Source organism: Mesoplodon mirus (genome assembly GCF_964341445.2).
Source record: "Mesoplodon mirus genome assembly, chromosome: 1".
In the NCBI taxonomy this organism is placed as follows: domain Eukaryota; kingdom Metazoa; phylum Chordata; class Mammalia; order Artiodactyla; family Ziphiidae; genus Mesoplodon; species Mesoplodon mirus.
Window position 1 is genome coordinate 230,567,384 of NC_138976.1, and position 24,764 is coordinate 230,592,147.

General features: G+C 39.6%; 1 protein-coding gene across 11 annotated transcripts in view; it reads left to right on the plus strand.

Annotated features, from left to right (window-relative positions):
• NEK1 (NIMA related kinase 1) overlaps positions 1–24,764 on the plus strand; it is a 204,507-nt gene that overhangs the window by 72,224 nt on the left and 107,519 nt on the right. For 6 of the 11 annotated variants that reach the window (XM_082625000.1, XM_082624997.1, XM_082625001.1 and 3 more), the window contains 2 exons: positions 6,332–6,495; positions 20,022–20,124. In XM_082625000.1, the coding sequence (XP_082481126.1) occupies positions 6,332–6,495; positions 20,022–20,124 (267 nt within the window). Of the gene's footprint in view, positions 1–6,331; positions 6,496–6,574; positions 6,707–20,021; positions 20,125–24,764 lie in introns of all 11 variants that reach the window. The other 5 variants (XR_014294361.1, XM_082625005.1, XM_082624998.1 and 2 more) reach the window with 2 other exon arrangements.

Genomic DNA, 24,764 nt, shown 5'->3' on the forward strand with positions numbered 1-24,764 from the left:
CTATTTTATAAGCCTCCCTCATAGCAGCCTGGAAGGGAGAAAGTCAGAGAGACAGCTCCTGCTGGCCTGGGAAGAAGCATGCGTTCACGTGGCAGGGAAGCACAGGTGTCCTCTGGGAGCTGATAGTGGTCTCTGACCAACAGCTAGCAAGAATGTAGTGACCTTAGCCGTGACAGCCACAAGGGAGTGAATTCTGCCAGGAACCAGTGAGCTTGGAAGAGGATCCTGAGCCTCAGATGGGAATGACAGCCCTGGCTGACACCTTGACTTCTGCCTGGTGAGACCCCGAGCAGAGGACCCTGCTAACCATGCCCAGACTCCTGAGACCACAAATAGGTCTGTCTTAAGCTGCTGAGTTTGTAGTACTTTATGACACAGCAATAAAAAATGAATACATACTGTTATTCCTCTGTATTATCAGTTTTAATGTGTATCATCCAATCAGCTGTTACTTAAGGTCTTTAAACTATGAATTCGCCTGACTACGCTCAGTAAACTTGGTATTTAGGTGCCCAGTAGATATTTGTTAAGTTGAAATGATTACCATTCTTACTTGTTTCTTTTTCCCCAAAAGATATGATTTGAATAAAAATTTATCTGTTTATGTAGATATACATGTTCGCCCTGGCTGTCTTGGTTTGTATTTCCGTGTCTTGAGATGACACATTTTTCGTATCACATGTCAATAACCCAGTAGGAGTCACTTTTTCTAATTCTGTATTAACATAGACTTATACAGTTTTTAGTAATACAATTTTATCTTTAAAATTGTACTTTACTATTTTTGTACTGTACTATCCAATTTACTATGAAATTGAACTTTTAACCTTCTGAGTGATAAGGAATGACTCAAACAGAATTTGGCCCATTCTAAAATAACTAACCCCATATCTTATATGATTAGAAAGTAAAATCTTACCAAAGTGCAGGCCCTCAGATCTTGTCAAGCATTTTATATCAGTCCATGATTAGTGTTGAGAATTTGATTATTTTTTCTTCTCCCTTTGCGTATATCTTCTTTATGCAGTAAAGCACCTTTTTGCCCTATGATGTCTAAGCCATATTTAATCCTAAAGTCCAGTTTTATCAATGTTTGATTATAGTTTCTCAACAGTGTGAGACACTATGTGCTTAATAGGTTTCTGCTTCGCTTCATAAACTTCTATACTGCTTTCTGTGAGGATTAATAAAACAATTTATTTTCCATGATGTAAAGCAAAGTCTATGTTAGTTTCTGAATTTATTCCCCATGAGGTTTGAAATATTTAACTTCTTCAGCTGTTTGATTTCTGTACAGTTGATAAGGACCTGGAAGCTCAGTAAAAATGTGAATCAAATTAAGGAGATTCCCAAAAATAAAGATAAAACAAGAACTAAACATTAAGGGAAATATTTCAAAGTTAATATTCTATTATTATATACCTCTAAATACCAAGACATTATGCACAGTATAAATAACCTACTGTCCTTGATTACTTAGTATCTGCAAAATCTGGGACTTTTTGCTTTATCCATTTTTTTTTCTTTTTTTTTGATTCTTCTGATAGGTATTTTTTTCTTTTTTAAAATTGTAGTTGATTTTCAATGCTTTATCCATTTTTGATGTATCTCTTATGAAAGTGTGTTTTTAGAAAAATTATGAAATGTTCCACATATATAGTTTGATTATATAGATAACCATTATATATAAGAGTGTATGTGTTGTTTGACAATATATTGGAATGCTACTCAGCATTGAAAAGGAATAGCCTATTAATACCTGCAACAACATGGGTCAGTCAAAAGCACACTGAGTGAAAGAAGCCAGGCACAAGAGTACATATTGTATGAATCCATTTGTATGAAATGATAAGAAAAGGCAAATCCAATTTCTGTGACAGAGAGCAGATCAGTGTTTGCTAGAAGGAGCGGGTGTTGGCTTCAAAGGAACATGAGGGACCTTTTGGGGTGATGGATGTGCTTTCGATTGTGGTAGTGATTCCAAGAGTGTCTGTATTTGTCAGAACATCAACCTGTGCTTATAATTGGTGAATAAAGTCATGTTTAAAAGATCCTGTTGCTTCAGTATTCTAGTACAGTGTTTTCAGCATTATTTTGAGTATAGGTAGCTTCAGAGATATGTACATACATTTGATTTTGCTAGAGAGAAACCTTAGAACACTCAACCTTAAGATGATATTAGCGCCAGACTAAACTCGAGGAACCAGTCTCGTAGGAGGTATGACCACCTTTTACCAGAATTGTGATTCTGATAATCTTGCCCTGAGATGCACATTTTGAAAATGTATATGAAAATCACCTTGATGGAGTTTCCTGCCTAATGAGGTATCTTCCCTATTTCTAGCAACTTTCATCTCTTGCTATTCAAGCATCTTGAATCAGTTTCCTATTTTTATCTTGAGCTGATTTTTTTAAAAATCAGGCTTGCTTATAATACTGTACACAATTCTTGTGTCAAGATGTTAACACAAGTTTTACCTCATTGGGTACACTGAAATGCCTTTTATTTGGACCTCGTGTTTTCCTTAGCCAGACTTCTCCCTCAGGATGTCATCACCTGGAAGCTCTTCCCCCTTTGCTGGCAGTGTTCTGGCTTCTGCTCTCATCCGCGTGTGGGTGCTGCCCCTCCACTTGAGTCATGTCACTTTGTCTTCCTTTTGGTGCTGCTGGCCTCTGCCTTTGAGGTTCCTGTTTCGTCTTTGCAGTGCAGCTCTTGCCCCCTGACCTCTGTAACATTCTGCACTTAGTCACCTCTCACCCTGACATCTTTGTTGTCTGTGAGGTTTCCGTGCGCTTGGGTGCGTGTGTTCTGAGGCTGCGTCCTACGCCTTTGCCTTCATCGTTTGTTATTTCTGCAGAGAACCCACAGCTCCCTTCACCGCTGACTTGCTTCTTTGATTGCCTGTCTTTGCTCGCAGGCTTCTTGGCTTGGTGTCAGTGCAGCAAGCCTTCTAATTAGTTCCTCTACTTTGTTCTCTCTCTTATACTTGCTTATCGTGCGTAATTTGACTTACTGACCTTTTTTTTTTAAACTTTATTTATTTATTTGTTTGTTTATTTTTGGCTGCGTTGGGTCTTCGTTGCTGCACACGGGCTTTCTCTAGTTGTGGTGAGCGGGGGCTACTCTGTTGCGGTGCATGAGCTTCTCATTGCGGTGGCTTCTCTTGTTGTAGAGCACGGGCTCTAGGCGCACAGGCTTCAGTAGTTGTAGCACGTGGGCTCAGTTGTTGTGGCTCGCAGGCTCTAGAGCGCAGGCTCAGTAGTTGTGGCACACAGGCCTAGTTGCTCCGTGGCACATGGGATCTTCCTGGACCAGGGCTCGAACCCGTGTCCCCTGCATTGGCAGGCGGATTTTTTTTTTATTAGTTTCTGCTTTATAACAAAGTGGATCAGTCATACATATACATCTGTTCCCACATCCCTTCCCTCATGCATCTCCCTCCCTCCCACCCTCCCCATCCCACCCCTCCAGGCAGTCACAAAGCACCGAGCTGATCTCCCTGTGCTCTGCGGCTGCTTCCCACTATCTATCTACCTTACGTTTGGTAGTGTATATATGTCCATGCCTCTCTTTCGCTTTGTCACAGCTTACCCTTCCCCCTCCCCATATCCTCAAGTCCATTCTCAAGTAGGTCTGTGTCTTTATTCCCGTTTTACCCCTAGGTTCTTCATGACATTTTTTTTTAAATTCCATATATATGTGTTAGCATACGGTATTTGTCTTTCTCTTTCTGACTTACTTCACTCTGTATGACAGACTCTAGGTCTATCCACCTCATTATAAATAGCTCAGTTTCGTTTCTTTTTATGGCTGAGTAATATTCCATTGTATATATGTGCCACATCTTCTTTATCCATTCATCCGATGATGGACACTTAGGTTGTTTCCAGCTCCGGGCTATTGTGAATAGAGCTGCAATGAACATTTTGGTACATGTCTCTTTTTGAATTATGGTTTTCTCGGGGTATATGCCCAGTAGTGGGATTGCTGGGTCATATGGTAGTTCTATTTGTAGTTTTTTAAGGAACCTCCATACCGTTCTCCATAGTGGCTGTACCAATTCACATTCCCACCAGCAGTGCAAGAGTGTTCCCTTTTTTCCACACCCTCTCCAGCATTTATTGTGTCTAGATTTTTTGATGATGGCCATTCTGACTGGTGTGAGATGATATCTCATTGTAGTTTTGATTTGCATTTCTCTAATGATTAATGATGTTGAGCATTCTTTCATGTGTTTGTTGGCAGTCTGTATATCTTCTTTGGAGAAATGCCTATTTAAGTCTTCTGCCCATTTTTGGATTGGCTTGTTTGTTTTTTTGCTATTGAGCTGCATGAGCTGCTTATAAATTTTGGAGATTAATCCTTTGTCAGTTGCTTCATTTGTAAATATTTTCTCCCATTCTGAGGGTTGTCTTTTGGTCTTGTTTATGGTTTCCTTTGCTGTGCAAAAGCTTTGAAGTTTCATTTGGTCCCATTTGTTTATCTTTGTTTTTATTTCCATTTCTCTAGGAGGTGGGTCCAAAAGGATCTTGCCGTGATTTATGTCATAGAGTGTTCTGCCTATGTTTTCCTCTAAGAGTTTGATAGTTTCTGGCCTTACATTTAGGTCTTTAATCCATTTTGAGCTTATTTTTGTGTATGGTGTTAGGGAATGATCTAATCTCATACTTTTACATGTTCCTGTCCAGTTTTCCCAGCACCACTTATTGAAGAGGCTGTCCTTTCTCCACTGTACATTCCTGCCTCCTTTATCAAAGATAAGGTGACCATATGTGCGTGGGTTTATCTCTGGGCTTTCTATCCTGTTCCATTGATCTGTCTTTCTGTTTTTGTGCCAGTACCACACTGTCTTGATTACTATAGCTTTGTAGTATAGTCTGAAGTCAGGGAGCCTGATTCCTCCAGCTCCGTTTTTCGTTCTCAAGATTGCTTTGGCTATTCGGGGTCTTTTGTTTTTCCAAACAAATTTTGAAATTTTTTGTTCTAGTTCTGTGAAAAATGCCAATGGTAGTTTGATAGGGATTGCATTGAATCTGTAGATTGCTTTGGGTAGTAGAGTCATTTTGACAATATTGATTCTTCCAATCCAGGAGCATGGTATATCTCTCCATCTATTTGTATCATCTTTAATTTCTTTCATCAGTGTCTTATCATTTTCTGCATACAGGTTTTTTGTCTCCTTAGGTAGGTTTATTCCTAGATATTTTATTCTCTTTGTTGCAATGGTAAATGGGAGTGTTTTCTTGATTTCATTTTCAGATTTTTCATCATTAGCGTACAGGAATTGGCAGGCGGATTTTTAACCACTGCACTACCAGGGAAGTCCCACCAACCTTCTAAGAAACTGTCTTAGTGCACTTTCCTGCTAGGAAATGTATGCATGCTTTCTGTTGTTTATTCTATGAACTCGCACACCCAGGCTGAGGGTAGTTACCTGTGATGACCTTTTAGGACCAAATATAACACTCCCTATCTGCCTTCTTTCGAGTTAACTTCTTACGTCTTCCTGCATCCTTTTTCCCCCTACTGCCAACACCTAAACATATACCTCCAGTGCTTATTTTTACTTTAAGTTTTACTTTAGTACCATGGTTCATATTTAATCATTTACTCTTTCTTTGTTACATTGCTTTCAAGGCTGGGTTGAATAATATTTTTCTCCAGTGATTTTTTTTTTGGAATTTTTATTTCTCATAATTTTTTTTCTCTATTTTGTAAATTTGCTCAGTATTTACTACTGTACAGTGTGCCTGTTGCCACTCACTTACTACAGGAAATGAAATGTTTTTCAAGCTTTATACTTTGTTTCCCAGTTTGTTTGTCAACTGCTTAAGGATTGGTATGTTGTTTTGTTTCTTTTATTTACACCTAGAGTATGTTTCAGTGGTGTTTGTATCCTCACTGCTTGTTGAATTGGATTTGGGGTATGTTAAATGCCGTATGTTTTTGTTAGATATAATTTTGAGTGTTACAGAAGCAGGCTCCGTTTATTTATAAGCTATACATACTTAAACTTAATAGGATGGGATCACATAAAATGTATACTAGAAACTTGTTTCAAAACTTGTTAATTAAGACCAAGTTTTTTCATAGTTACATAAATTTAGTGATAGTTTATATTTTAGTTACATTGAATTAAGCTTTATTGTTAGTAACAAAGTATACTAGTTTTTGATTGTTAATGGTTATAATATAGTAGGAAAACATGTTAAATTAGGTAATTGCTTTTTAAGAGTCAAGTGTTGAAATTTACTTTTTTCTTTTGAGGGTAGTACAGACCTTTTGGGTCTTGTGAGACAAGCATGTGAGAGCTCTTTGTTTGATTCCTAGGCTCCCCTTTTTGGCAGTGGAGGGGCTGTGGCTCCATCACCTTTTTCTTCTCGAGGACAGTATGAACATTACCACGCCATTTTTGCTCAAATGCAGCAACAAAGAGCAGAAGACAATGAAGCTAAGTGGAAAGGAGAAATACGTGGCCGAAGGCTTCCAGAAAGGTATGGCATGTTCTGCAGAAGTTGCTTGTGCTTTGCTTTAGAGAAAGTAATGGAAGTCATCATGCGTATTTATTGGCAGAGGAATCCCACCTGGAGTACATCTAGGATTTCCCAAGGGGGCTGCAGGTCATCACCATTCCTCTGATGCCGATGCTCTTAGAAAAACTTGGAAAACATTGAAGGCCGTGTCTAAACAAGCCAATATAAACAGGTTGGACTGGGATGATCCATAAATTCACCGTTGCTTGTAAATTTGTCTTATGCCATGTACAGCCTAATACCAACACCTCCTGGGTGTTTTCTCCATTATACATAGAATATTTTTTGCCTTCTGGATGCAGTCATTTTCTTATGTGCAAATTTGGCCCTTGATTACATGTGGAAAATATGCAGCTCTTCAGCCTATTTTTTGTAGCTTATATATGTTATAGGCTGAACGTAGTATTTAAAGGAACACGTGATAACTTTGAACCAACATATGTTTGTAATAACTTTATTCACTTGCTTTAAATAAATCAGAGTATATTTAAAATGGAATTACATTCTATGCAGAACTCCAAGACATGCCTTTGGGTCTTCCTTTTCCTCATTACTTAGAGCCTCCCTTGTCTCCTTGTTTTTCTCTGCATGTCCGTCTCTGATTGATGGCTCACTATGATCCTGTTCATTGGGTTTTTTCTTTTCTTCCATTAATTAATTTAATATGGATACAGTCAATAGTTTTAATCTGCATAGTTCCTTTTTTAAAAGTATGCATATGTGTTTTTTTAGATCTTCCCATTTCTTCCATAAAAACGTTCCAGTTAAGGAAGAGCAGATATCATTTTGTGAAAATTTAATTTGTCCTTTTACAGAGAATACTTTTGAGTGTGATAAACCCTTTATGGCTCTCCCAATTATAAAAGATTAATAAAAGGTAGCTGAGCAGAGGTAAATAACTGAGGTGAATACAAATTAACATTATGAATTATGTACAGTAGCCTGAAGTGTTAAGCTAATTGTAAATACTTCCCATTTTTGAGAAAAGAGGGCCACAGACTTCCACATATGCATGTTTTTTATGAAATGGTTAAGAAGATTTTTGTGTGGGGTTTTATCCTCTGGTATTATTGACCTTTCTACTATATAATTTGTATGGATTTTTTTTGTGTGTGTGTGTGGTACGCGGGCCTCTCACTGTTGTGGCCTCTCCCGTTGCGGAGCACAGGCTCCGGACGCGCAGGCTCAGCGGCCATGGCTCACGGGCCCAGCTGCTTCATGGTATGTGGGATCTTCCTGGACCGGGGCACGAACCATGTCCCCTGCATCGGCAGGCGGACTCTCAACCACTGCGCCACCAGGGAAGCCCCTTGTTTTGTTTAATTTTAATCAGATCTCTTAAAATAAATGTGTATAGTATAAAGAAAATAGGGAAAACTATGTTATGCTTCTTCACACTGTTCATCTTCCATAAGGTTTCTTGGTTCTTCACAGTTGGAGTGACGAGTAATGGACTAGTTTGGTCCATTTGCATCAGGCTCCCATATAACCTTGAAGTGTTCACATACATTTACACTTGTTTCATATTGTCTTCAATGACTGTGTATCTCAGTTACTTCTTCCACTAGGACACAGCTTCCATTCAGTCTTTGTTTGAGCATCCGATATAGTTTCAGTATTTTAATTTTCAGCTTTTAAACCATTTGTGATTGTGAGATCATTTATCATTTCCTTTCTGCTAACTTTGGGGGCTTAGCAGTACTCAAACATATAGTATACCTTTTCTTATGTTGCTTTAAACTTATTATTGATGATCGATATTATTTATTGCGTACTTATTATATACCAAGTTATACTTACTTATCACAACATCCCTTTGAATTAGATATCACTCTTTTAATAAGATGAAGAAATTAGGACCTGCAGAGATTTAAAACCTGTGTATGGTCAGGCCGCTAGTAAGCGGCGGAGGTAGGATTTAAACTAAGTCCGTCTGAGTGTAGAGTTCAGCTCCCCGAGGACCGTTTTAAGGACTTCTCAGCTTCTTGGGATACTACTAGTGAACAGGCAAAACAATTACTGGTTTAGTTGGTTATAAAATTTTAAAATATTGGGTACTTTAAAGATTAAACATGATACCAAATACTGAATGAGCTTTCATATATATTCATTGAATTTATTTTGGTTTTATCTGAGGACATAGAAAATGGAAGAATTGGTAGCAAACTGGAGATCATCAAGTATCATATAATTTTCAAAAGGCAGATTCTATAAACTTGACTAGTTTTTTTCATGTTCATCCCAGGCAAGATTAAAAGTAGAGCCTGCAGGGCCTCCCTGGTGGCGCAGTGGTTGAGAGTCCGCCTGCCGATGCAGGGGATACGGGTTCGTGCCCCGGTCTGGGAGGATCCCATATGCCGCGGAGCGGCTGGGCCCGTGAGCCATGGCCGCTGGGCCTGCGCATCCGGAGCCTGTGCTCTGCAACGGGGGAGGCCACAACAGTGAGAGGCCCGCATACCGCAAAAAGAAAAAAAAAAAAAGTAGAGCCTGCAAACATCTTAAAAGGAAGCAGTCATCACTGCAGTGCAGCATAAATTCACAGAGAATGGGTTTTGTCCGATACAGCCTGTATTTCTTTTTAGGGCTGTAGGCTAGAGCTGTGGTTCTCAAACTGTGTGCTGAGGTGAGTTGGGGCCTCTCAGTGCCTTGGATATTCTACAGTTGTGAGGGAAACGTAACTACATCTGTTGGACAAAGTGTAGACCATACTGTTAAGCAGTTTTGACCTATTTAATGAATGGGACTGCTAGGTATTTCTTTTGGCCTTAGAGGCATTGGGAAAAAATTACTTAGTTACCTAGTAGGGTATATAAGCTTCAACAAGATACTGTTGCCAGGGTGTCTCAGTGTAGACATGGTGAAGAAATATAAATAAAAATTGTTAGATGCATTAGTCGTTGGTTAAAGAATTATATTCAGAGGATGCTGGTTAATATTTTGATGTCCAAATTAAAAAAGTTTTAGAAGCGTGTCCTCCTGTAAATAATCTCCATTTTTAAAGAGGACATAGAAAAAACATTCAAAGGATATAGTCATATTTCCAGAAGACATAAAGTGGAAAGAAATAGTAGATATGTTGTATGATTGATCAGGAAACAAAATAATCTCAGTAGACCATAGCTACAACTAACTTGATTTAGAGAAAACTTCATGGGAATTTGATGTAGTTTTGAGTCTGAAAAATTATCTGAGCAAATAAATATACCCTTGGAAAAGGTTCTGTAAATAGCATACACTAAAAAGTTGAGCTAATGACCTTTCACTGCCTCTTGGATCCAATTGCAGCCCCTAAATGGCCTGCGGGGTCTCTTGGAGGCCTGTGTACTTCCATGGCCTTATCTTCTGCTCTTTCTTTCCAGAGTTCTGGGAGTGCAGACTTAAAAGACATGTTTTTCCTCATCCTTGTTCCTGTGTACCTGCTGCTCCCTCTGCCCAAATTTTTGCCTGGTTAATTCCTACTTACTATTCTGGCCTTGGTTTAGGTTGACAGGTACTTACTAGGTCTATAAAATGAAAAATAAAATTGGAGACCTGATTGAGGACTTCCAACTTTTAATTTGCCATGTAAGCTCATTTTTTAAAAAAAGTTTCTCAGCCCTAATTCCATCCTTTGGTAAAAGAATGAACATTTTAATGTGAAAAAAGTAGGGTGACACAATCTTAGAATACAGATTATCCTTTGGGATTAAATAAATTTGGATTTGTGAAAATTATATTAGTCGTTTCTTTATGTTGTTGACAGCTGCTGAAAAACTTAGTGATGAGTGACCCCCGGTTAGGGGACATACCCAGGCTGATCACCACGCTCTTCCGAGCCTCATCTAGCTGTGGACTGGGCTGCTCTCACATCCCGCCATGGGCCTCCTCGTGAGGCTTGAGCTGTGAGCCGGGCAGCCCCCTCGGTTGCTGCTCGGATGGCTCCTCAGGGAGCTTCTCGGGCACCCCCATCACTGTCGCCATCGCCACCACCGTGCCTCTACCGCTGTCCTCATCTTTATGTGTAACGTTAGTATAACGAGGTTTCACACAACTCTGCCTTGGTCAGCAAGCCATTCTGTCTCGTGAGGGCAGCTTTACAGCTCTTTCTTCTTTCAGTATGTTCGTTTTACAGTTTAATATTAAGAAGTCAAATTTATTTATTTTATTTTCAGATCCTGCTAAGGTATACACTCCAGTAGGTTAAATTAGGGAAAGAAGCAAGTTTAAACGTGTTGATAAATCAGCCAGTTTAAACACATTTGAAGGATGTGCTTCTCCTGCAAACTCCTTGTGAATGAAAAAGAAAAATCATAAAAAGCTTTCCAACTAGTATCATTATATATTGCTATAAGAATAAAAATGCCCTTATCTTTTATAGCTAGTGATCATTGGTAAGAGAAGAACTCAGCTACTGTGTGTGTGATGTGCTCCTAACTTCACACTTACTAGTACCCACCGTCTCATGTTTACGTATGTATTGTGACCCTTCTCCACTGCCGTAGATCAATACCTTTTCCTACTCCATCACAGTTAAAGTGGTTTTTTTTTTAACATTTTGAAATTTATTGGTATAAAGTATTCCATACTGAAAGCAACAAACGAACAGAAGTCTGTTTCTCCAACTGTGTGAACACACAAGTGCCATTAACAATGAAGCAAGCTGTGTATCCAGCCTGGAGAATTCAACGGGTCTGCCTTCTCAATCAGTACTTTCATTTTAATGTCATTCATATCCAGGAATTACCAATGCACCTTGGTACAAGGACTCATTTGTTTGCAATCTGGTGTGATACGAAATTATTCTAAGACAGCCTATCTTTTAAAATTTCGTACACATTTTAATTTTTATTTACTTATTTTAACATCTTTATTGGAGTATAGTTGCTTTACATTGTTATGTTAGTTGCTGCTGTATAACAAAGTGAGTCAGCTATATGTATACATATATCCCCATATCCCGTCCCTCTTGCGTCTCCCTCCCACCCTCCTTATCCCACCCTTCTAGGTGGTCACAAAGCACCGAGCTGATGTGCTATGTGGCTGCTTCCCACTAGCTATCTATTTTACATTTGGTAGTGTGTATATGCCCATGCCACTCTCTCACTTCATCCCAGCTTACCCTTCCCCCTCCCCGTATCCTCAAGTCCATTCTCTACGTCTGCATCTTTATTCCCATCCTGCCCGTAAGTTCTTCAGAACCATTTTCTTTTAAAGATTCCATGTATATGTGTTAGCATATGGTATTTGTTTTTCGCTTTTTGACCCATCTCCTAGAGAGATGGAAATAAAGACAAAAATAAATAAATGGGACCTAATGAAACTTAAAACCTTTTGCACAGCAAAGGAAACCATAAACAAGACCAAAAGACAACCCCCAGAATGGGAGAAAATATTTGCAAATGAAGCAACTGACAAAGGATTAATCTCCAAAACATACAAGCAACTCATACAGCTCAGTATCAAAGAAACAAACAACCCAATCCAAAAATGGGCAGAAGACCTAAATAGACATTTCTGCAAAGAAGATATACAGATTGCCAACAAACACATGAAAGGATGCTCAACATCACTAATCATTAGAGAAATGCAAATCAAAACTACAATGAGGTATCACCTCACACCAGTCAGAATGGCCATCATCAAAAAATCTACAAACAATAAATGCTGGAGAGGGTGTGGAGAAAAGGGAACCCTCTTGCACTGTTGGTGGGAATGTAAATTGATACAGCCACTATGGAGAACAGTAGAGAGGTTCCTTAAAAAACTAAAAATAGACCTACTGTATGACCCAGCAATCCCACTACTGGGCATGTACCCTGAGAAAACTATAATTCAAAAAGAATCATGTACCACAATGTTCATTAAGTGTCATCTTTGCATGCCAGTGTTTTGCTTTATTCAAAGGCATTTATTCTTCCTTTAATCCTCAAGTTCCATTTTAATGCTGTTTCCTTTGCTGAAGTCAAGAAAGCTCACATATTTCCTGATTTTAAAATAGTGGCAGCTGACCATCCTGTTGTCCCCCTTTCACTTAGGATTCTCAGCCAAATGTTCACACCTCTTTTTTCTCTCCCTTTCGCTCAAGGAAAAAGAAAACCTGAAGGAAAGTCGCAAGTGGCTTTTTTGTCTTGTTTTTCTGCTTACCAAGGTGATATAGGTTAGCTTTAGAAATATTAGAAGGTATCGGTAGGTGTTAGAAACAGGAGAAGAAATCACTGCTCATCCTGCAAGGCAGTCACTATGAAGACTGTGGTCTGTTTTCTTGCATCTTTTGTTCATATTTCTTTTTCTATAGTTAGAGGAGATCAAATCATGCACAAAGTTTTATCTGCTGGGGTTACTTTTTTTTTTTTGGTATCTGTTTCTATTTAACGTTTTTACCATAAAAATTTTCCCATGCAAAAAATTGTTTTCATGGGACTTTTGATGTCTGTATTCGATTCCAGTGCTGTTAATTATAGTTTATATAACAAATCCTCTAATATAATACATTGTAATTTTTCACTTTTTTGAACACTTTGTGTTTTGAACATATTTTTTATTTCTCATTATTTCTGTAGAATACAATCCTAGAAGGGTAATTCCTGGATTAAAGGAGTTGCTCTGTTATGTTCTTTATGAAGGCTCTAGAAAGAAATATTACTAAATTTATTGAATTTATGAAATTAAATTTATTTAACTAAATTTATTAACTAAATACTACTAATTTTCTTTCTACAAAAGCTGTGCCAATTTATGCTCAGTCTAACAGTATATGATTGTGCCCATTCTATTGCCCCCTGACTAGTACCAGTTACTCTTAGGAGCTAAAGAAGTTTTTGAAAAATATAAAATTTTAAATTAAAGTAATGGAGGAAATGAAGTGTTCACTATATTCAGTACTGGTCACACAACAGAATATTGACAAAGCGTGTGCCCGTGAGGATGGCGATGATGAGGATGATGATAGTGACATAAACATAGGAGCTGCTGCTGGGTTGCGTACTCTGTACCAAGACCACCATGGAGGGATTTACATGCCTCACCAGTCTCTGCTACCTGTGGATTGTGTGCTTGTGGATTTGCCTGCTGGCTAAAATTTATGTGTAGCCGCACATCAGTACTCCCAGTCCCTTCACGGTCATTCCTGGGCATGTGCAGAGCCCCAGGGACTTTGAGTTGCCCAGTGCGCAAGTCCCAGCTGAGCGGGAGCAAGGCCAGCTCTGCTTTCCTGTTTCAGCGCTCATGAACAAATGTACTTTCATAGTCTGCTCAGCTGCATTTTCTGCATTTTGGGGCATTTTGCTGGTGATTTCATTGCTTAAACTGGCCCTCACACCTTGTGCTGAAGTGCTGTCTGGTGTTCGTAAGTGCAAGAAGGCTGTGACGTTCCTTATGGAGGAAATATTTGTATCAGAGAAGCTTCATTCAGGCGTGAGTTACAGTGTTGTTGGCCGAGAGTTCAGTGTTAATGAATGGACCGTGTAATAAGGTGTCTTTAAACAAAAACACACATAAAACAAGGTTGTATATTAATCCATTGGCGAAAATGTTGTAGCAAGAGGCTGTCAGGAGCCTAACCCTGTAATTCTCCTCGGGATAATCATTCAGTATGTGCTAATTCATATTCACGGTGACTTTACACAGCGTAACTACCAGGAATACTGAGAGTTGATTATTATTAGGTCATCTAGTCATCACCAGTGCTACGAGGCACATATCATTATTCCTAGTTTTATAGATTAAGAAATTGATATATGATAAATGACTGTATAAATAACTAATTTCTTGAAGGCCACTTAACTGTTAATTAGTAAAACTGGGAGTTGAAGTTGGACAGTTTGGTGCCAGAGTTCACTCACTTAACTTTTGTGCCATATTGACTTTACTAAGGCTTGAAACATTTTATGAGGAAAATTAGAGAAGCTGGGAAAATTCTGCTACCATTAAAGAAAGCATGCTTAAAGGAACAAGTTCAGAAGAATTGGATGGCTTGTCTTGTAGAAGAAGAATTAGATTTCTTTGTATTTCCACATTGTAGAAGTACTGTGATTGGAAGTAAAGCAGCAGATTTCCATCCATTATGAGGTGTGTTTAGTGGATGGGCTGTTGTGGGATTTACTCAGTGCTCTCAAACTGGAAGTATTACACCAGGGGTTTGAATGACCGTGTGTCAGGGATAGTTAGATGGGAATATGAGAATACTCTATTCAGCAAGAAGCTGCATTAGTTAATACTCAGGGTCTCCTCCAATTTGAATATTATGATTTTTTAAAAAATTTAACATCTTTATTGGAGTATAATTGCTTTACAGTGGTATGTTAGTTTCTGCTGTATAACAAAGTGAATCAGCTATACATATACATATATCCCCATATCTCCTCCCTCTTGCGTCTCCCTCTCACCCTCCCCATCCCACCCCTCTAGCTGGTCACAAAGCACTGAGCTGATCTCCCTGCGCTATGCAGCTGCTTCCCTATTCTTTTGTTGAACTTTTTAGCACCATAGGCATTATAGAGCATTTTCCCTACACTGTCATAACTTCTGGTTTTTATAATTTGTTTGTTACTGTCATATGTAGTGAGTTCCTTTCCCTGATTCAAACTGAATAAGCTAACTGAAATCTGTAGTCATCTAAGACTCCTTCAGGTGATCTTTCCCTCATATTGTAGACAGCCCATATTTGCTTCTTCCTTTTTCATGGTGTTAATTATTTTTCTTCTTCCCTTTTTATCAGTAACTCTGGCTAGTCCAACTTTGCTTTTTATATCCATGTCTTGATAACACACCTCAATTAGCTTTTTTGTGTGTGAAGACTTGAACTTTTTACAGCAGTTTAGCTTCACCACAAAACTGAGGGAGACGGTACAGAGATTTCCCTCATGCTGTCCCTATACCCGTTGTCAGCATCCCCCACCAGAGTGGTATGTTTGTTACAACTGTTGAGCTTCTATTCAGTTATAGCTTTTTTTATTTTTTATTTTTTTGTTGTTGTTGTTTGCGGTACGCGGGCCTCTCACTGCTGTGGCCTCTCCCGTGGCAGAGCACAGGCTCCGGACGCGCAGGCTCAGCGGCCGTGGCTCACGGGCCCAGCCGCTCCGCGGCACGTGGGACCTTCGCAGACTGGGGCGCGAACCCGCGTCCCCTGCATCGGCAGGCGGGCTCTCAACCACTGCGCCACCAGGGAAGCCCCCAGTTAGCTTTTAACGTTAGAACCTAAATCACGTGACACCATCTTATGAAACCACTGAGTGCCTCTAAACATTTGTATTTTATTGAGCTTTTACTTTTCCAAGTCTTTTCCTCTGTATTGCTTCATTTGAGTAAAGCTGACAACAATTTGGTTCCCTCGGTTCTCTGAGGGAACATTATGCCACTTAAACAGAGGAGGAAGCTTAGTGAATACACCCACAACATCCTTTTTTCATTTCATTAACCCTATACCACCCCAACTCTTCTACCTTAAACCATATTGACTCATTTTTCATTTCTCGGATTATTTCTGCTACCTAGATTGCTGCCATTTTTATGTTGCTTTCACCTCTTAAAAAATCCATTTTTAGTCACCTTTCAAAAATTTTAATTTCCCTTAGTAAAAGGTTTGAGCCATGGATATGAGGTATCTTACCCAGATCTTTCCATTTATTCATGCAGTTGTATAAAAAAAAGAAAATGACTTCCTTTTTTCTCTTGTCAGGATGAAAAAGAGTTTGTCTCATTATTTCTTTTTTACCCATTTTAATGTCTCTGTATTTCACTTTCCAGATTCCTAATTTCTTCCTATATATTTGTGGCTTATATAGTATTTATATTAATCTTTACTATTAATCTAGATTAATATTCTACTAATTTTAAGTGGCATAAGTTTGGAACTCAAAAGATACAGTCTATTTAATTTGTCTAAAACAGAGTATACACATATAAATTCTTTTATTTATTTATTTATTTTTGGCTGTGTTGGGTCTTTGTTGCTGTATGCGGGCTTTCTGTAGTTGTGGCGAGCGGGGGCTACTCTTTGTTGCATTGCACGGGCTTCTCATTGCAGTGGATTCTCTTGTTGCGGAGCACAGGCTCTAGGTGCGTGGGCTTCAGTAGTTGTGACACTCAGGCTCAGTAGTTGTGGCTCACGGGCTCTAGAGCACAGGCTCAGTAGTTGTGGTGCACGGGCTGAGTTGCTCCGCAGCATGTGGGATCTTCCGGACCAGGGATTGAACCCATGTCCCCTGCACTGGCAGGTGGATTCTTAACCACTGAGCCACTGGGGAAGTCCCACATATAAATTCTTAATAACATTTAATGAAGAGAATGACTATTAAATGACTATTAAGAAGTTAATTGACTATTTCCTCTATCCCTATGAGCCTTGCACACATATATAGTTTGTGCTCACAATTCAGTACAGTTTTACTACTGAAAGGGGAATAAGAATATGAGAATGGGGCTTCCCTGGTGGCGCAGTGGTTGAGAGTCTGCCTGCCAATGCAGGGGACACAGGTTTGTGCCCCAGTCTGGGAAGATCCCACATGCCGCAGAGCGGCTGGGCCCGTGAGCCATGGCCGCGGAGCCTGTGCTCCGCAACGGGAGAGGCCACAACAGTGAGAGGCCCGCATACCACAAAAAAAAAAAAATATATATATATATATATATATATATATATATGAGAATGGGTTCTTCTTTTTGGGTATGTATTAAGTAGTAAACAGAAATGCATGTGAAAAATGAAAACAGTATAGGTTTTTAAATATTATGAGGAATCATAGAATCAATTAAACTAGTTTTGTCCTTTATTCTTTTAATAAGGTATATTACTCTGATTGATTTTTATATATTGCACCAACCTTGCATTCCTAGAATTCTGTTTTATACATCTTATATCTTCAAAGACAGATGTAATATTGGTAAATAGTTGACACACAATAAGTATTTGTTTAATAAATAAGAAGGAAAAAGAAATAATGGTAAGCAAAAATCACTACAGGTTTTAAGTTTGTGATTGAAAGCAACCAGTTATATATACCTGCTTATTTAAACCAGCTTAGGAAAAGACTATTCAGTAAAGCAAAACTTATAGATTACATAAATAAATAGAACGGGTAGTACTATATTTACATAAATGCTGTGAACATTCTTTAAATCAAAGCTGTTATGTGTATGATCAGGTTCTTAGTAAAATATTTCTGTGCAGCTGAATTATTTGATTTAGTGAATCAAATCAATCAGTGAATATGAATTAACATATGCTGAGTTGGAGCCCCGGACCGACAAACATTGGAGATACTGAGTATCTTAGAATGGGAAATCAAGCATAAAAACTTTATAGAAGTTTTACTTTTATAAAGGTTAGAAAAGGAAGTCAGTGCAGTCAGGATACAAAGCAGAGATTTTATCTAATTATATATGGCGGTGTAAGCGTCCAGGACTCCTCAAAAGAGCCTTATCAGTAGATGTACAGTTTCAGGTGACATATCTGAGCGTCATACTCTCTGAAAGTTTATCTGTCGTCTTTAGGCCCAGCCTTATATAAATGGGGCTATAGCAGACCAGAATAACAGCCTTGCCTATATATTGAGCTAGTCAAAATGTTTGTTCAGGTTTTTCTGTAACATACAGAAAAATGAACGTTTTGGCCAACCCAGTATATGAAGGAGATTTTCCTAGCCTCAGCACCCAGAGAAGAAAAAGAAAGGGATCCAAATTGGAAGAGAAGAACTAAAACCGTCACTGTTTACAGATGACACGATACTGTCCATAGAAAATCCTAAAGACGCTACCAAAAAACTACTAGAGCTCATCAAAGAATTTGGTAAAGCTGCAGGATACAACATTAATACACTGGAAAGGCTCTGAACCGGCTATAGAGATGATCTAATCCTTGAAACTTCCAATGATGGAGTTTCACAAGAATATTTTTTAAGCACTATGAAAGTTAAATGAATCTTAGGCCACTATCTTCCATAGCTTTATGGTAAATCAGATTTTAAATTTCTACCGTTTCATTTCATGTCTCAGTACAGTTGACCCTTGAACCATATGGGGGTCAAGCTGCATATACTTACAGTCAGCCGTCCATATCTGAGGTTCCTCTGCATCCATGGATTCAACCAACCATGGACATGTAGTGCTGTAGTATTTACTGTTGAAAAATATCCGCAGTAAGTGGACCCACACAGTTCAAACCTGCGTTGTTCAAGGGTCAACTGTAATTGTTAACAAAACAGGTAAAAGAAGTAACTATTGGGGGTATGAAAATCAGAAGTGTTTAAATCTACTGGAAGAGAGGAGGCATTCTTTCAAATCTTCTTCTGAACATAACTTGGTTATGGTCCATCACAGAGGCTGTAGGAATTTTGTGTGCCTACGTAGCCAATATCTGAGAAGTGCAGTCAATAACTTTCTCATCTTTCTTCCTTACTCACAAAATTACTGCAGTTGATACTATGCAATGAGTTCTCTGTTTACGGGGGGCGGGTTTTGTTTATTTTTGTATCTTTCTTAGTACACGGTAACAGACACAATATGTACTGTAAATTTATTTGTTTATTTTTGGCTGCGTTGGGTCTTTGTTGCTCCGCGGGCTTTCTCTAGTTGCAGTGAGCGGGGGCTACTCTTCGTTGCGGTGTGTAGGCTTCTCATTGCAGTGGCTTCTCGTTGCGGAGCACAGGGCTCTAGGCGCATGGGCTTCAGTAGTTGTGACACGTGGGCTCAGTAGTTGTGGCTCATGGGCTCTAGAGCGTAGGCTCAGTAGTTGTGGCTCATGGGCTTAGTTGCTCCGCGGCATGGGGGATCTTCCCGGACCAGGGATCAAACCTGTGTCCTCTGCATCGGCAGGCGGATTCTTAACCACTGCTCCACTGGTTAGGGAAGTCCCACACAATATATATTAGATGTTCAAAATGTCATTGATAGTTTTTAGTTGTCGTCTGAGGCCGACATGTTTACATTCTCTCATAGCTGTCAGAGGAGGATAGAGAAACATAACTGGACACGATGGAAACAAATCAGTGTTGCTTTTAGTTTATTCCCCTGATCGACCCGTTTTTCTTTTCAATAGTTGTGATATTCAAGGAATTCAGACTTCACTTTTTACTGCAGTTTTGAAAATTCACACGAACTCTTCCCTATTTTTGATGAGCTTTGAGATTGCACCTCTGTTGCTTTCATCTTACTCCCATACTGATTGATATGTTTGATGCAGAGTTCTGAAATAAGCTTACCTACTTGGAAACTATTGAGATTTTTCTATAGGCTTAGTCTAACGTCATTTTATATGTCTATAAGTAGAATAGATTAAATGAACATAGCAGTGGAAATTTTACCTCTATTTAAAATAATCATGTCTCCAGTTTAAGTGGTAGATTCTAATATATGTGTAGCAATTTCTTCATCACAGAGGAAGATTTTACGTCCTATCAGCCTTCATATTTTGCAAATATCTCTAAAGAAAATATGTAGAATAAGTGTAAGTTTAGACTTTTTGAAATATTTAATGTTCAGAACTTCTAACTTTGCTATTTGTCCAAATTCCTCAGGCAGAAGGGGCAGCTGGCTGTGGAAAGAGCAAAGCAGGTGGAAGAGTTTCTACAGCGAAGACGGGAAGCGAGGCAGAACAAGGCTCGGGCTGAGGGGCATCTGGTAGGATTTTGTTTTTGAGATTTTTGAACGTGTTAGTCTTCAAAGTGAAGGTCTGGAGCCAGGTAGGTATAAACGACACGAGCCGTAATCCTTTACAGACATTTCCTCTGATCATTTGCAGAGCATTTAACCTCTCTTCAGCTATTTCTTTTATGCCAAGCGTGAAGTTCTCGTGTTCCTTGGTTAATTGAGAGTAAATTCGTAGCTGTATCCTTCCTTTTAAAAGAGTTGAAGTAGGTATAGCAACCCAGGTATTTATATTAAATGAATACGTTCTTACATTACTTTTTTCTTCCAATATGCTTTTGGTTTTAAATACTTTTAAGTAGCAAAGAATTGTAGAAGAAAAATGGGAAATAAACATTTGGGTAACTATACATGTAACTGTGCCTTTACTCAAAAGCAAATTAGGAACAAAAGTATTTTAAAGCCTCTAATTATTCCAGTTAACTGAATTAAGTCATGTACATAAGAAAATATTAATAGTTTTCAATCATCGTTTCAGTAGTTAATAGTTTTGACTTGAAGAGGTACACAAATGCCTTTTCACCTTTTGTCCACAGAACAAATGGTGATTGTTTGTCAGCTCAGCACCTGTGAAGCATCATGCTCACGTAGGAAACAGGTCAATTGTATGGTAGTATGTTTTCTTTAGACTTAGATCTACTGTAAGTCCATAAGTGATATCTTTATGAGTGAATTAATATAATTATTCCAATTTAGGATTTTTTTTTCTTTGAAATAATATCACAGAAAAATAGTTACATTTTTTAATGGTTACCCTGTATATGTGTAACACCCATCAGCTTGTTTTTCTAATACCTGGAATTAATCTGTATTTGTATCCTCTCTATAGACAGAGGAGAACCTCCTTTGTTCTCCCTTGCCCTATTTCTCCCATGTTAGTAGCATCTGAAATTTTAGTTACAGATTTTAAAAACAGTTATTAGACTTACTAAGATTTACACGTTTCTTTCCTCAGCTCCTTATATACTACTGTCCTCCCTCAGTTTATTTGTCTTCATGATGGAGACTATCCTCTCGTAACCTTTTGGAGAGAAACTGTCAAAGATTTGTTGGAAAGGTCCTTATTTTGTCTTCACACTTGAATGTTAATTTGTAGTGGTGGTCTGCTGGTGAATTTGCTTAGCATTTATATTTCTGAAAATGCATTTTGTCTTCTTTTTTGAAAAATATTTTTGCTGGATGTAGTCTTATAGTTTGAGAGTTCTTTTTCTTTCAGTTCATTAAAGGTGTTTCTCCACTTACATCCTGGCACGCCTGTTCTGACCAGAGGTCCGCTGTCATTCTTAAATTTTCCTCTGCGTGTAATATGTCTTTTCTCTCTGATGGCTTTTAACATTTCCTCCTTATCACTGGAAGTGGATTGATTTAGATGTATCTTGGTGTCGTTTTCTTCATTTTTATTTTGTTGGGGGTTCATTGAGCTTCTTGGATCAGTGGATTTATTGTTTTTATCAAATTTGGAAAAATTCGGCCATTATTTCTTCAAAAATTTTTTTCGGTTCTCCTCTCCTTTTTCCTCTGGGTGCTCAGTACCCATACGTCAGCTCGCTGATTCTCTGTTCATTTCTTTTTGGTCCTTTTCCTGTGTTTGATTTGGGTACCTTCTGTTACTGTATCTTCAAGTTCATTACTCTTTTTGTCTGCTTTGTGTAATCTGCTCTGCTCTTAATCCCATCCAGACACTGTACATTTTTCATTTCAGATACTGTGTTTTTTAATCTCTTAAAATTTATTTGGGTCATTTTTATACTTTCCATGTCTGTCTTTATAATACTTACACTTTTCTCTACCTTCTTGAACATATGGAATATGGTTAGAGTCGCTTTTTTTTTTTTTTTTTTGGTACGCGGGCCTCTCACTGTTGTGGCCTCTCCCGTTGCGGAGCACAGGCTCCGGACGCGCAGCCTCAGCAGCCGTAGCTCACGGGCCCAGCCGCTCCGCGGCATGTGGGATCTTCCTGGACCGGGGCCCGAACCTGTGTCCCCTGCATCGGCAGGCGGATTCTCAACCACTGCGCCATCAGGGAAGCCCTAGAGTCGCATTTTTAATGACCTTTTCACTAATTCTGTTATCTGTGTCATTCCTGAGTCTGTTGATTGATTTTCTCTTCATTTGGGTAATCTTCTCCTGCTTCTTTACCCACCTGGTAATTTGTGGTTGGATGCCTGGCATTGTGTATTTTATCTTGGATTTTTTGTATTTAAATACAAATGAATAAATTTATTCTGCGATGCAGTTATGTTACTTGAAAATAGTTTGAGTCTTTCAGGGTTGATTCTCAGCTTTGCTAGGCAGGTGGAGAACAGCCTTTTGTCTAGAACACACTTGGCGCCACCGCCCAGGCAGTACTCTTTTTTTTTTTTTTTTTTTTTTACTTTTATTTGCATTTACTTTTTGCAGCATTTGTTCCCGGGCCATAAGTTTTTGTTTCTTCAGTTTCTTCTGGGATATCTTTTTTCTGGGCTCCTCTTCTGCTCTAAGAACAATCTGTTCTTTTTCAGTAAGGATCATCTCAGTGGGGCTGGGAGAGCTCATGTACAGGTTGATCCAACCATGAGCTCTGTTAGTCCCGCACCGCATCTTGGTGGCTTTGTTCACCTGGATATGCTCAGTGACCAGAGCATCTACATCTAAGCCCTTAAGTTCAGCATTAGTCTTTGCATTTTTGATCATGTGCAGTAAAACTTCAGCACTCTTTTTGGACCACCGACACTGCGTGCAGCCCCACTGTTTGTCCTGGGCACACCTACTAACTCCACCATTGTAATGACGGAATGGCACACATTGCTTCTTTAAAGTGACATCCTTCAGATACTTGGTGACTTTTCGGATATGCATACCCTTAATGGCCTGGGCCGTTTCACAAGTGTTCTTAAAGTGAACACAGATTTGAACCTCTTGACTTGCATGATTTTGTGGGGTTTTCTGGGTCAAGTGAATAGCGAACCATTTTTAGAGGTCACCTCAGGCTGCTTACCAGAAAAGCGAGGCAGTACTCTTGACGCTCTGATGATGGCTTGGTGGTTCTCCAATGCTCTGTTGATCTGGAGGCCTTCTCGTCTGGCTGGTGGAAGTGTGATGTGTTCCCAGCCCTCAGTGAGCCTGAGGGATTGGTGACGTCATGGTAACTGTCACTCAGCAGGAGACTCGGGAAACCCCTGCCGATTCCGGGACTCTCTGGGCAGCTCTCTCTTCCTTGGTACCCCTTCCTGCAAATGGTAGTGCTCTTCAACCTCCCAAGCTCTGGCTGCTGTTTCCCTAACTCAGGACACCCTCTCCCTGTGCTGCAGCCTGGAAACTGGGCAATTACTGAGCTTACCTCACCTGTTACCCTTCTCACAAGGATCACTGTCTTGTGCTGCCTGTTTGCCAGTGTTGGAAAATCGTTGTTTCATCTACTTTGTCCAGACTTGTAGTTGCTGAAGGTGGGAGGCTAGATCTGGTCCCTGTTACTCCACCACAGCTGCAAGTGGAAGTCTTGGCTGGTCGTTTGCTGGGTGAAGGAATGTGGGCTGCAAGCTCTCCCGACCCCACCTTGAAGCCGCTGCCTCATCATGGTCTCATGGTCGCTCTCAAGTCTTGTGACATTGTCTTCCTTCATGTTCCTCCATAAGGGGTTTTTCCTCTCTGAAAGCTTCTGGCACTGTTTTGCTACCTTCCATGTTCTGAAATATCGCTTGAGTGTTCTCGGCATTTCTTAATTGACCCGTCGTGACTCTAACCAGATGCTTTCAGTCTGAGCGCTCACCTTCAGTTCTGGGACATTCTTAATTGACGCTTCTTCACATATTGCTTCTTCTCCTTTTTCTCCTTAAGAGAACTCCCGTTAAATGGATAGATTGGAACCTCTGCGTCAAATGTCTTTTTTTCTGTACTTTAATTTCATCTTTTTTATCCCTTTGTCCCTTCTTATGTTTTGGAAGGATTCCTGGGCCCAAATTTCAGCTCGAAACGTGTTCTTTAGTTTTGTCTACTCTGCTCTTCAGCCCATCCAGTGATGTTTTCTCTTAAGTTTAGAAACTTGTATTCTCATGTCCATGAATCTTCTTAGTTTTCCTTGAAAGCTCCTTGATCATGTGCTCATTTCTTTAATGATACTTTGGTTATCATAAGGTCTTGTTCTTAGTGCACTCTTGGCCGTGTCACCTTGGTGTCTTCAGTTTTTCTTTCAGCAAGTCTGCTCCCTGTTTCATGGTACTGGCATCCCTCATACGTTTGGTGTTCTTGCTGGTGTGTTCACGTTTGGGGGTGTCTATTTTACCCTTCATTGCCTCTGTTTAGGTGGCCCCCTGGCGAGATGGGCACGTGTTGCTGACCTCTCCTCTGTTCAGTTTTTCATCAGAGTAGAGGATGGGTGGGACACATTGCTGTTCGGCCAGGCAAATACATGGCAGCTTATTTTCTGAGCATTGGAGACCCCACCTTCCTGGGTGTCACCGGTCACCTGGAGCACCGGCCTGGCCTTTCACTCCAGGCTCTCTCATCACTCGTGTCTGAAGGGAGCTGCTCGCGGAGATGGACAGTGTGCTGGGTGACCTCTTCTTTAAGCGCCGTTGCTGCTGTTCCCCTCGTGCCCCGGCTGCCAGCTCATCGCAGAGCAGCCTCCTGTTGCT